The sequence below is a fragment of the Cucurbita maxima genome, unplaced genomic scaffold, assembly GCF_002738345.1.
Source record: "Cucurbita maxima cultivar Rimu unplaced genomic scaffold, Cmax_1.0 Cma_Scf00023, whole genome shotgun sequence".
Lineage (NCBI taxonomy): Eukaryota > Viridiplantae > Streptophyta > Magnoliopsida > Cucurbitales > Cucurbitaceae > Cucurbita > Cucurbita maxima.
Genome location: NW_019272039.1, coordinates 3,541,173 through 3,553,326, shown reverse-complemented (window position 1 = coordinate 3,553,326; position 12,154 = coordinate 3,541,173). Strand labels below are relative to the sequence as shown.

At 38.0% G+C, this 12,154-nt stretch overlaps 2 protein-coding genes and 1 pseudogene across 3 annotated transcripts in view; 2 read left to right on the top strand and 1 right to left on the bottom strand.

The window, feature by feature from the left end:
- Nucleotides 1–271: 271 nt before the first annotated feature.
- LOC111497227 (autophagy-related protein 13b-like) lies at nucleotides 272–3,955 on the bottom strand. 2 transcript variants are annotated; one of them, XM_023147955.1, is made up of 4 exons: nucleotides 3,685–3,955; nucleotides 2,300–3,524; nucleotides 2,051–2,220; nucleotides 272–778 (listed from the first exon to the last, which is right to left on the bottom strand). In XM_023147955.1, the coding sequence occupies exons 2-4, from the start codon at nucleotides 3,437–3,439 to the stop codon at nucleotides 394–396; spliced, it is 1,695 nt and encodes a 564-aa protein (XP_023003723.1). In that variant the 5' UTR covers nucleotides 3,440–3,524; nucleotides 3,685–3,955; the 3' UTR covers nucleotides 272–393. The 2 variants fall into 2 exon arrangements, with proteins under 2 accessions (XP_023003723.1, XP_023003722.1); XM_023147954.1 differs by having other exon boundaries at nucleotides 2,300–3,955.
- A 1,378-nt stretch (nucleotides 3,956–5,333) lies between these two features.
- Nucleotides 5,334–6,243, top strand: LOC111496991 (annotated as a pseudogene).
- Nucleotides 6,244–9,728: 3,485 nt separating this feature from the next.
- LOC111496813 (actin-7) overlaps nucleotides 9,729–12,154 on the top strand; it is a 2,735-nt gene continuing 309 nt past the window's right edge. Inside the window, exons 1-5 of the mRNA XM_023147331.1 lie at nucleotides 9,729–9,882; nucleotides 10,611–10,682; nucleotides 10,777–11,170; nucleotides 11,259–11,872; nucleotides 11,963–12,146. Coding sequence (XP_023003099.1) covers nucleotides 10,623–10,682; nucleotides 10,777–11,170; nucleotides 11,259–11,872; nucleotides 11,963–12,028 — 1,134 coding nt within the window. The 5' untranslated portion in view covers nucleotides 9,729–9,882; nucleotides 10,611–10,622 and the 3' untranslated portion in view covers nucleotides 12,029–12,146. The remainder of the gene's footprint in view (nucleotides 9,883–10,610; nucleotides 10,683–10,776; nucleotides 11,171–11,258; nucleotides 11,873–11,962; nucleotides 12,147–12,154) is intronic.

The following is a 12,154-nucleotide window of genomic DNA, read 5'->3' as shown; positions in this document are numbered from 1 at the left end:
GTTTTCCAAACTGTTGGAGCCATCTAGTGATGTAATAATTAAGGGAATATTAATAATAATAATAATAATAATAATAATAATAATAATGTTTTTATTAGTTTAAATCAGGACTTTTTTAGATCATGTCACCACACATATTCTCATTTTCAATCATTTATTTAATTACTTTATTAACAACCAAACAAAGCCTTTTTTCTAAGCTTACGTTTGCTTTTAAAATATTTTTTTAAAAAATTAAAAAAAAAAAAAGAGATTATTTTACGTAATTATCGAACACTAATCAAAGAGTTGAATTTATATTATTTACAGAGTCTATTTGTGACATGGTCATTAATTACTGTACATGTAATGAATGTATGATTTAAATATGCACATAACATGATATGATATCATTCATATGGGACTCTTTCCACCTTGCCTCAGCAGCAAATTCTTCATCTCTCTGTAGCTCTCTAGTTCTTCCAATGCATCAGCTGTAGTTTTAGAGGCTGTGATGCTAGAGGAAGCGGCATACCGACGACCCTTTGAAGGCGCTATCGTCTCACATATCTGTGTTCCCTGCTGCTGGATGTTTCTGCTGCTTGAGGAACCAGGTGTTGGGGGTCGTAAGAGATTCGGGCTTGAATTAGTGAGATCTTGGCGAAGTGGTGGAGCCTTTTGAAGCATGCGTACTAGGGCGCCAACAGCTGCGTCTTGAGATTTTCGGGTTGGGAAAAATCCGCTGGGTTCGAGCATGTCGCAGAGATTGCTGCTGCCTTTAGGGTCGAACGACTCGGGTCTGGAAGAGATTTCAAGTACAGATTCAATAAGGCAGTCAATAGATATAGAATACACATTTGATTGGATGTTATGTATCATGAAGAAAGACATGGTTTTGAACAACCAATTCTCTAATGGCAAGAAGGATATCAAAGAAATGCCCATCTATTTGGAGTTTCTAATGATGAATAGTGTTCTCTCATTTTAAGTTAACAATCATATTGGAGGTGGGTGTGTTCAAGTACGGACCATAGAGCCAACGATTGTTTAAAACACCTCGAAGTCATTACACAACCAATGTGGATCTCACAATCCACCCCTGTTCAGAGCCTAGCGTTCTCACTGGCACTCATTCCCTTGTCTCCAATCGATGTGGGACCCCATCTCAATTCACCCCCCTTCGAGGTCAGTGTCCTTGTTGGGACACCGCCTCGTGTCAGGTGGGATCTTACAATATCAACAATCTCCCCTCCCACACCAAAATTAACATTTGACTTGCCATTCTAACCCCAAAATGCTCTAATACAATGGGGGTCAATTTCAGTAGTCCTAGAATCAAACCTCCCTTGTTGAAATCTTTGGGATCCTACCTAAGTCTTGTTCAATATAGTAATACCGTCCTCGCTCACACACCGCCTAGTGTCTGGCTCTAATACCATTTATAATAACAGCCCAAGCCCACCGCTAGCAGATATTATCCGCTTTGGCCCATTACGTATCGCCGACAGCCTCACGATTTTAAAACGTAGGCTAAGGAGAGATTTTCACACTTCTATAAAGGGTGCTTCGTTCTCCTCTCACAATACTAATCTAGATACCTAGCACCTAATTTGGTACATGGTCGTCAGCCATTTTATCTTTCACCTAGACAAATATAAGACCATACACCTACGTGGTGGAACGTGAAATACCAATTATCTAACGGGTTTCCAACTCAAAACTAGGTGACTATTGCTTTCAACAATACAATACTGCTAAAACGACATCGAACCCAAAAGCTTAAGTTGTTGGGTTACGGTAGACTAACAAAAAAATAAATGAGACCTCCTACTCTAATACTACGTTAAATCACCAGTAAAAGCTCAAACGTTCAAACGTTCAAGGTTTAAGCGATTAGGTTATGGTAAATTTAATCTTATATCAATGAAGAGAACTTAAAGCAGCCTTGTAAAATTCATCCCTCCATAGAATTGTAGGCTTTCTAAATTTATAACTACAGTGGAAATATAATGCATATATATAAGAACTACTAAAAGAGTTCAAAGTAGAAGGCAGTCATATCCAACATTACCTGCTACCTCCATCTGTCATCTCATTATCATCATCAAAGGGGCAAGGAAACTCTGGATCATCTAAATCATCTGGAAAAGATCTACTGGAACTAATAGAAATTGGTGAGTTAGTCGATGATACCCTCCAGCCCGAAATTCTTCGGCTTTCATCTCTTCCAAAAGACGATGACTAAAGAAGATAAAAAACAAATCAGGACGTTGAACACAGCACATTCGGGGAGGGAATAGCGATAAGCAGAAATATATACCTTTCCAAGTGCAGAGCCTGCCTGCAATGGACTAACATCTCTATTGATTCTAGGAATACCTGGTCCAAACGCTTTAAGGGGAGGCGATGGCGGCAAATTCGGTCTGCTTAACAATGCAGGGGAGTGGGGAAGCTTTGCTGTAGGTGCACTTTGAGGAGCGCTTTCAGATTGCAATCGACCGTTTGGTAATCGCTTTACAGGAATGCCAATGGGTGGTGAGGGCGAAAAGATGAGGGAAGGATAATATTCATCATAATTCATATTATCTTTATGTCCCATAACCATTTGTGAAGGCAAGCTTGAAGGAGGAAAACGACAAAAGGCTGGATTTGAAATTGTAGCATGAGAATCCGAATTCGTTGGTGAAGGAGAACACGAGATTGGGGGGGAGGGTCTACATTGGTCATAACTCCAACTATGTCGTCTTGAGAATGGCAATGACGATGAAGATCCATGAGATGTTGCTATTGTTACAGGGAGTGTTGGAAACCTTTTCAATGGATCGGCTAACGGGCTCCCAACATATTCAGGAATTACTTGAGGAGACATTGGAGTTGATGGTTCAGAAGTTATATCAGAGAGCGACGAGCGGTATAACACCGAGAGACAGAGTCTACCACAAGAAGTATCCACAGGAGTGAACACAAAATGCTGCATTTCAGCCTCTTCTCTCCGAGAGAACGGCTCGACAAAGGACGACACACGATGAGCAAGAGTAAAGGGATGAATTTGACTAGATGAACTAATATCCTGAAAAACCTTATGTGCAGGTAAAAGCCTCAAAAGGGCATATAAAGATCTCAAGAGTAAAATGGTTTTCTTGTAGGTATGAGCAGTACTATTACTCGACCTTCTGCTACCTGAATTACTATCCCGATTCTTCCTACTTTCATAATGCACCATCCATCTCTCGACAACCTTTTCACTCATGGACTGACATCCAAACTCCTTCGTCGGCAAGTTCCTAACAAGATCTTTCCTAGGAGAAACATCGACCGAGTCCAAACCAAATTGTCTCTGGACCAAGACAACATCTATGACCATGGGTTCGTGATAGCTCTGACGCCAGAGATCAATGTTTTCTAACGTAGCAGAGCATTCACGAAGGGCCAAATTGAACCATTTATCCCTCGGCCTCATACTAGAGGAGGAGGAGGAAGAGGAAGATGGGGAAGACAAAACTTGTTCGCCACTAAAATTACGCGATGAAATACTACAAGGGGACCTGGATTCAAGTATAATTTGTAAGGTTTTAGGGAAGAATTCAGTTAAAATTTGCTCAACTTTGGCAGTTTCGGAATGAGTATTGTGAGAAGAAATCGAATTCATTTCGATGAACAACGGAACAAAAAGCCAAACGGGTAAAATTGAGAGAAACCCTTTACCGGAAAATCAAATTGGAGCGCTACGAACCCCACTTGACTGCGATTCACTGCAAGAGACGAAGGATCGTTGATGTGGGGAAGATCAAATCAGTGGAGAAGGAAACCCCATTTGAAAAGAAATGAAAAAGACGGGGAAAGTGGAGGGGAAGAGAAGAAGAAAATCAATCGAGGGTAGCGTATGCGTTACGATGTGATTTTGGAGCTAAGTTGGAGGCTGTAGATCCACTTTTGAGCTTTGAGCTATAGATTATGAACCAAGAGGAACATCTTCGTGCATCTCTACCTAAAAAAAAAATTTTCTCTCTCTGCTCGCTACCCATCGCCCATATCTCGTAAATTAATTAGATATCTCTAACATCAATTCCTAAGTTACAAGTTCGAGAATTATGACAATGTAATGATAGAATCTTATATTAGATTATACGTTGCATTTTCATTATCCAAAAAGGGATGCAAATCGATAATATTTACTTTAGTTTAACGTTTTGCCAATTTTCATCTATCCTTTTTTGGATGATATTAAATCCAAGCTTCAAAGATCCCATCTTTTTTTGTTATTATTTCTTTTGAACCACTTTTTGTTTTTGGTAAACCTTTTTAACAACTTTTCCTAACCTTGCAACAAGACATCGATACTTCTTGTACCTACGATCCCTTCCATCGACACACGCACCCTTATTTACTTAAACTACATATTAATTTAAACTCAATAAATTTAATTATGTTAAAATCAATATCATAAACATATGCTTTTTATAAAAGAAATTAAATTAAAATAAAAAAGATGGAGTCTTTATGGATTTGATTTGAGCTGTTCATCTAAAGGATAGTTTGCAATTTGGAACCCACTTAGAATCAAATCTTTATCTGGGAATTTGGTGCATTATCATCCATCTTGACTATGACACTATTTAACTCCATAATAGAAGTATGCATAAATCGGGTTATGAGATTTTTTTTTTATCAAATTAAAATTTTGGGTTGGTTCGGTTGGTGATCCAAATGACTCTAATAATGTTCTTAACCCAACCTAACCCAACACTCTATTTTCGAGTTGGATTTAGAGTTGTTTATAATAATAATAATAAAAAAATTTAATTATTCACATCAAAAATTGATGAGTCACAATACTGACCCGACTAAAAAAACTCCAACGGAGAAGGAGCTAAGTTATTTGTTTTCTAAAAATTCAGCCATCCCAAATAGAAAAAGAAAAAAAAAAATCTAACCCAACTCAACTACAACCAAAATGGATATTGTTCTTTGGGCTTTCCGTTTCAAGTTTCTTTTAAAACACGTCTGCTAATTAGGAGTTTTTATACCCTTATAAACATGTTTCGTTCTCCTTTCTAATCGATCACAATCAACCCTTTTGAGGACCCAACGTCCTTGCTAGCACTTGTTTCTCCCTGAAATTTCACTGATTAATCAAAATTCCATAAATAAATAAAAAATGGATTATTTAAAAAATAATAATAATAATAATAAATGGTGAAGAAAGCTTTAAAAAGGTAAAAGAAAACACAAACCAAATAAATTAATAAAAATTAAAACTAAAATAAAAGGACACGTCAGCTTTCTTCTTCCCCAATTTCCTATACCCACCATCCACTAATTTTTCCCTTTCGCTGTATAAATAAATTCCCCCATTCCCATTTTCTTCAAATTTCAACACAGACACGCCAACATGTCTATCTCCACATCAAGAAGATTCCTCCTCCCCTCCGCCACCGCCGTTGCCACTCCGTCTTCGCCGCCGCAGCCCCGCCCTGGGTTCGGTAGCTTCGACATGAACGTTGTAATGGTCCTATCCGTCCTCCTCTGCGCTCTAGTATGCTCTCTGGGTCTCAACGCAATCCTCAAATGCGCCTTGCGGTGCTCCACTTTTCTGGCATCCGCGTCGGCTCGCCACGGCGGGAATTTAGCGATCCACCCGAAAGGCGTTGGACGAAATACGTTAAAGAAATTCCCGACGGTGGAGTACTCAAAACAGAGCAATAAATTCAGGGGAATCACAATCGATGGGGAATGCGTGATTTGCTTGGCAGATTTCGAGTCCGGCGATCGGGTTCGCGTTTTGCCCAAATGCTACCATGGGTTCCATGTTCATTGCATCGATAAGTGGCTGAGTTCCCACACTTCTTGCCCCAAGTGCCGTANNNTTGCCTCTCTGATACTTCCCGGAAGGTCGATGCCGGTTGTGGGTCAGCGGTGGAGGGGAGTTCGTCCTCTGTTGGGCCGCCGCCGCCGCCGCCCTCGGAGGAGGTGGTGGTGAATGTTGGTATTGCTCCGGTGGAACGGGAAGGTTTGACGTGTAGCTATAGAGACAGTCGTAGATGAGACTGAAGTGGGAAGTGGGGGCTGTGGGGCCGAGGGGCTGTGCTTTTTTTGGATGATTGATGGAGCATTTTGGCTGCCTTTTCCTTTTGCTTACAAAAAAAGCACCTTTTTTTTCTTCTTCTTTTTATTAGGTTGCCAAATGTTAATATCTTCCATTTCTTTTATTAGGTTAATCTCGATCCTAATCAAATTTACCTCCGAGTTTAAAAAAGTATTGACAAAAACATGATCTCGATAAAAGAATTTGGAGTGACGTAACAAAATATGATTGTTAGTAGATATTATATGTGACTGTTAACCATGTTTATAATATGTTCGTCATTTCACGTTTTAAAACACATCTCTTAGAAAGAGGTTTTCACATCTTTTATAAGAAATGCTTCAGGTGGGATCTCATAGTTCATTTCCAAAGATGCCTAGAGTCACGGCGGTCACATAACCTGGTGTCTGGCTCTAACAGTAACTATAACAGCATGAGGTCACTAATAGCAGATATTGTTACTTTAGTTCGTTAAGTATCGTCATCAACCTTACAATTTTAACAACAATAAAATTCTATGCTAATAAGATTTAAAAATAAATTAGAAGGTTTGGTTTTTGGATATTTCAAAAAATGAGCCTTTTTATTTTGGTCATCCATTATGGGCCTCCAATCAAGTCCATATGTGGAGTCGGCCCATTTCTTCTAGTCCCAGTTATTGTTTCGTTATTCCTTCTCGCTTTTTTAAGAGTGAAGACTATCTCATATAAATTAAAAAAAAAAACTATTTTAGTTATAAAAATATTATTTTAAAATTCATTTTTAATCTATTAAATATATAAATAATGTCTTAATCAATTGAATTATATTCCTTTGCACGGTCTCATTTTTATACAGATAAATCAAGATTCACAAACACCTCGAGGATCACAAATTATTTTGAAATTTGAAATTTTTGTGTTGTTGGAACTGGATTGGAATGCATGGCAAGGGATGACCCACTTTGAGCCACAATTTTGAGAGACTCTCACCATCACCAAATCTTGGTGACGAACAAAGTTGAGGTTTTGAAAGGGTGGGGTCCCAAAATGAGCAGCCACCCAGCCACCCACCCAACCAGCTACCCAACCAGCCACACCCTTCAAAAATACATTCAATTTAATGCCCTCATCAAACTCATTGCTTCACCACTACTCTTTCTCTCAATTTCCATTATTATTATTATTATTTTCAGTCAAGTTCATTGATTTTTATATGGATCCTAATAGATATCCAATCTCGATCGATCGCAGGTTTTCATCCACAAATAATAGCCAAAAATACAATACGATTGAATTACAGGTCTAATCTCTAATCTTTTAAGTTTGTGTCTATTTAGTTCTTAAGTTTGAGTTAGGTTAGGTTAAGTTTTTGGATTCTAGTCAATTTGGATGGGATACAAGTTCAGTGTGCAAAGGACCAGATTAACTCGTCCAAACCCATGACATCATCCGTCATTCAATCTTCATTTCCTTCTTAGTTCTTCATCTTTTTCTTCATTTGTCACGCCTTTTTTCCCTTCTTCGTTTGTCCTTTGATCGTCCACGTCTAGCAACTTCTTGTACAACATATTAGAGTCATGTCTTTTGATCATTTATCAGCTTCTTCCATTCATTAAATATCGTTTGTCAAAATAATAATAAAAGTTGATATTGGTTTGATGAGGTGTAATTACAAATAACAAAAAAATAATTTCAATAAAATAATGGGTAAATTGTAGAGAAATAATAATGGTTAGGCACTAAGAGAGCATAAATGAATAAAATAGTGAAAATCCCACATATATTATATCAATCCATCTCAAACTTTGGGTTATCATAATCTATTTTCAGAAGAAAATAATAATAATAATAATGATAATAATAATAATAAAAAAGTCAGTCCAACCAAACTGCCCAACAATTTCCACTGACAGTTTACATTGGAAGACATTGTGCACATGTTTGCACATGCAATCTTAAAAGCAACACATCAAATATTTTAAGTCTCCTCAAATTAAAAATTATAAAAAAAAAAAAAAAAAAAGTTTAATGCTTTTGCAATATCCCTTTCTAAGATTCTAACTTTATAAGTATCTCGAAGTAATTATATTCGATATGCGAATCAAGTCTCTCGTAAGACATGATCACGTTATTTATGAATTACTTGTACCAACCCAAGTTCAAGGCCACCGGACTTATAGAGAATGATTCGTTCTCCTTCCCAACCGATGTGAGATCTGACAATCCACCCTCTTTTTCCTCGAAGCCCAACATCTCTGCTGACGCTCATTTCTTTCTCCAATCAATGTGAAATCTCACAATCCATCCACCTTCTGAGCTCACTGTCCTCATTGGTATACCAACGCTAGTCGATATTGTTTTTTTTTTACCTTTCCTTTTTGGATTTTCTCTCAAGGTTGTTAAAACACGATAAGGAGAGGTTTCCACGCCTTTATAAATAATATTTTGTTCTCCTACTCGACCGAGGTGAGATCTCACATTTTATATTCATTTATATATTGTTACGGAGGAAGACCTCGCATATTGGACTTAGATGAAAAGGCAAGTGTTGGAAGTAGGGTAGCTTTGTTGAACCAATTCTTCATGTTCAAGTTTGTCTTCCAAGCTTCATTTGTTCGACATATAATTGTACAATAAGTTAGGTGTATGTCTTTGTCTATGTCTCGGATGTGTGATTTAGAGTCCTTATTTCTTATAATATATGACTTTTAGTTTCATTCTTGTTTGTTGGTCGAAGAGAAACCCTGATATGATATGACGTAAAACCAACGAAAAGAAATTAAAAAAAAAAAAAGTTTTTTCTTAAGACTTTTTGGATTCGAGGATACTAGTTGAATTGCTGGTGTGATGGTGTTCTTGGTTCTTAATCTATAAAAACCATATTAAATTATATATAAAAATGGTTTTAAATTTTAAGTCTAATAGTAAATTGATAAAATTTGAAAAATTTAAAAGTTTAAAGACCAAATAGAATAGACTTCAAAGTTGAAGGACTACATTGCAATTTTAAAAGTCCCGACAACAATTTGAAATTTTACGAAAAATAATAATAATAATAATAATAATAATAATAATAAGTAAATTATAATAAATTAGATGAATAAATGAGGAACATAATAATTATGATTTATTATTTCCTTTGCCCCAATTGTAAATAATGCATTTCTCCATTTTCTTTTTGTTATTTTAGATGGTTAAATTGTTGTAATTTGAACATAATTCAATATATATTACATTATTTAATATATATATATATATATGTATGTATATGTATTTAAAAAATGGGTTGGAATTTTTGACTATTTATTTATTATTATTGATTAAATAATAAAAAAAAAGATATCCATATTTATATTCCACAGTGCCAAACACGCCACGAGGGCTGACGAAAGGGAAAAAAGGGACAAAGCTGGAAGCTAGTCAAGCCAAGCCAAGCAGGAGTCAGCTCGGCTGAAGGCGAGAGAGGTAAGATGGGAAAAGAAAGATCCAACGGTGGAGATTAAAGAAAAGTGAGAGAAGGATGGGGCTGGGAAAGGCTGTCAGCCAGGTCACCCTATCTTTTTCTCGTGGTGGAAATGATTCCTTTAATTCCCTCTCCAAATTCGTCATTTGGTCTGAATTTGCATTTGAATTTGAATTTGCATTTGCATTTGCATTTCCCTTTCATCTCTCTCTCTCTCTCTACTTATAAACCCCATCTTCTCCCCCAGGCCTTCCTCTTATTCCTGTCTCTCATCAGCGCTAGGTCGACTCTCACTGCTCTCTCAGCCACACCTTCGTCGTTGGAGGTTGGCTTCTTCTTCCTCCTTCATTCACAGCCTCTCTCTTTAATCCAAGGTTCGTTACTTCATATTTTCTCTCTTTTTTACTTCACTCTTTTCTCACTGTTTTGATTTTTCGATCTGGGGTTTGTCAATTGTTGTGTATCTTTGTGTTTGTTTTCGAATTCTGTGTTCCATAGGTGGGATCTGTGGTTTTTGTTCCAGTCATGAACATGAATTCTTTGTGCTTCTGGGCTGATCTTAAAATTTCGACTTGGGTTTTGGCTGTTTGTGGTTCTCAAACTGAGATCTGGGATTTGGAGATTTGTAGCCTTTTATTTCTGCATGCAATTCTGTAATCGCGCGTACCTTGGGGGATTTCTGTGGATTAGTAATGTTCTTGTAGATTTCTTGTCTGTTTAGTTGATAGATGAACTATTTTCGTCTCTTGGGTTCTGATCTGTTTTCTTTATGCTTCTTTGTTTTGTTCTTCTTGTTCATGTTACGGATTTAGTTGCTTTGTTCTCTGCTTTTGTGTTATCTTTTATGTTAGATCAGTTTGGGTAGCTTCTCGATCTGAAAATGGATATACATGGAGTTCATTATCAGCTTGTTTTTCCTGTATTATACGAAAATGAGGACTTTAATCATATTGATTCCTGTATTGTTTGCTGAGCTAAGATCAACTACGTGAAGTAAACTTATGTATTGTAAATTGGCGTTGTAAGATACCTGAGGCATATGAATTCTAGATTGCTATATGTGATTCATTCATTCAACTTTTCGTTTTATAATGCTGTGTAGTTTTTGAAAAAGATGGCCGATGCTGAGGATATTCAGCCACTTGTTTGTGACAATGGAACTGGAATGGTGAAGGTCAGTTCATTGGTTCCTCTATCTTGTATTCTTGTGTTGAGCCCGATTGGATTTATCGATATGCTCTAATTTGATGTAATGCTTTATGGTGCAGGCTGGTTTTGCTGGTGATGATGCTCCGAGGGCAGTTTTCCCTAGTATTGTTGGTCGTCCCCGACATACTGGTGTCATGGTTGGTATGGGCCAAAAAGATGCCTATGTTGGGGATGAAGCTCAGTCTAAAAGAGGTATCCTTACCTTGAAATATCCCATTGAACATGGTATTGTCAGTAACTGGGATGACATGGAGAAGATTTGGCATCACACGTTCTACAATGAGCTTCGTGTTGCTCCTGAAGAGCACCCTGTGCTTCTGACTGAGGCTCCACTCAACCCAAAGGCTAACAGAGAAAAGATGACTCAAATCATGTTTGAGACATTCAATGTGCCTGCCATGTACGTTGCCATCCAGGCCGTTCTGTCACTCTATGCTAGTGGACGTACAACTGGTATGCTTGTATATTCTATTTGAATGACTATGATGTAATTTTGAGCTTCTATAATTTGGTATTGATAACGAGAACCTACTTTGAACAGGTATCGTGCTGGATTCTGGTGATGGTGTGAGTCACACCGTTCCCATCTATGAGGGTTATGCTCTCCCTCATGCCATTCTCCGTTTGGACCTTGCTGGTCGTGATCTCACTGATGCTCTAATGAAGATCCTCACTGAAAGAGGTTACATGTTTACCACTACTGCCGAACGGGAAATTGTCCGTGACATGAAGGAGAAGTTGGCATATGTTGCTCTTGACTACGAACAAGAACTCGAGACTGCAAAGAGCAGTTCCTCAATTGAGAAGAACTACGAACTGCCTGATGGACAAGTCATCACCATTGGAGCTGAGAGATTCCGTTGCCCAGAAGTCCTATTCCAGCCATCTCTCATCGGTATGGAAGCTGCAGGAATCCATGAAACTACCTACAACTCCATCATGAAGTGTGACGTCGATATCAGAAAGGACCTTTATGGAAACATCGTCCTCAGTGGTGGTTCAACCATGTTCCCTGGTATTGCTGACAGGATGAGCAAGGAAATCACAGCCCTTGCTCCCAGCAGCATGAAGATTAAGGTCGTTGCCCCACCAGAAAGGAAATACAGTGTCTGGATTGGAGGGTCTATTCTTGCATCTCTAAGCACCTTCCAGCAGGTAAATCTTCGAGTTGGTGAAAGCACTTTCTGTTCCATTAGTGTTTTATTGTACTCGTCAATGCTCACACATTCATTTTGTTTGTATCAGATGTGGATTTCAAAGGGTGAATACGACGAGTCGGGTCCATCCATTGTCCACAGGAAGTGCTTCTAAGCACGTCAATCTCTTTGATGAGATGAGGACGACGACGACGACGGTGAGTTATTTCCCTTTAGTTGGCTTTTTTGTGTCATGTAATGTTGAACTGAGATTGGTTGGTGTCAAAGGAGGAGAGGGGGG

Coding starts and splice junctions, on each gene's coding strand:
- LOC111497227 (XM_023147954.1), bottom strand. CDS start 3,628: ATGAATTCGATTTCTTCTCACAATACTCATTCCGAAACTGCCAAAGTT. Junction 2,221..2,299: donor CAGGCTCTGCACTTGGAAAG/GTATATATTTCT, acceptor TATCTTCTTTAG/TCATCGTCTTTTGGAAGAGA. Junction 779..2,050: donor ATGACAGATGGAGGTAGCAG/GTAATGTTGGAT, acceptor AATCTCTTCCAG/ACCCGAGTCGTTCGACCCTA.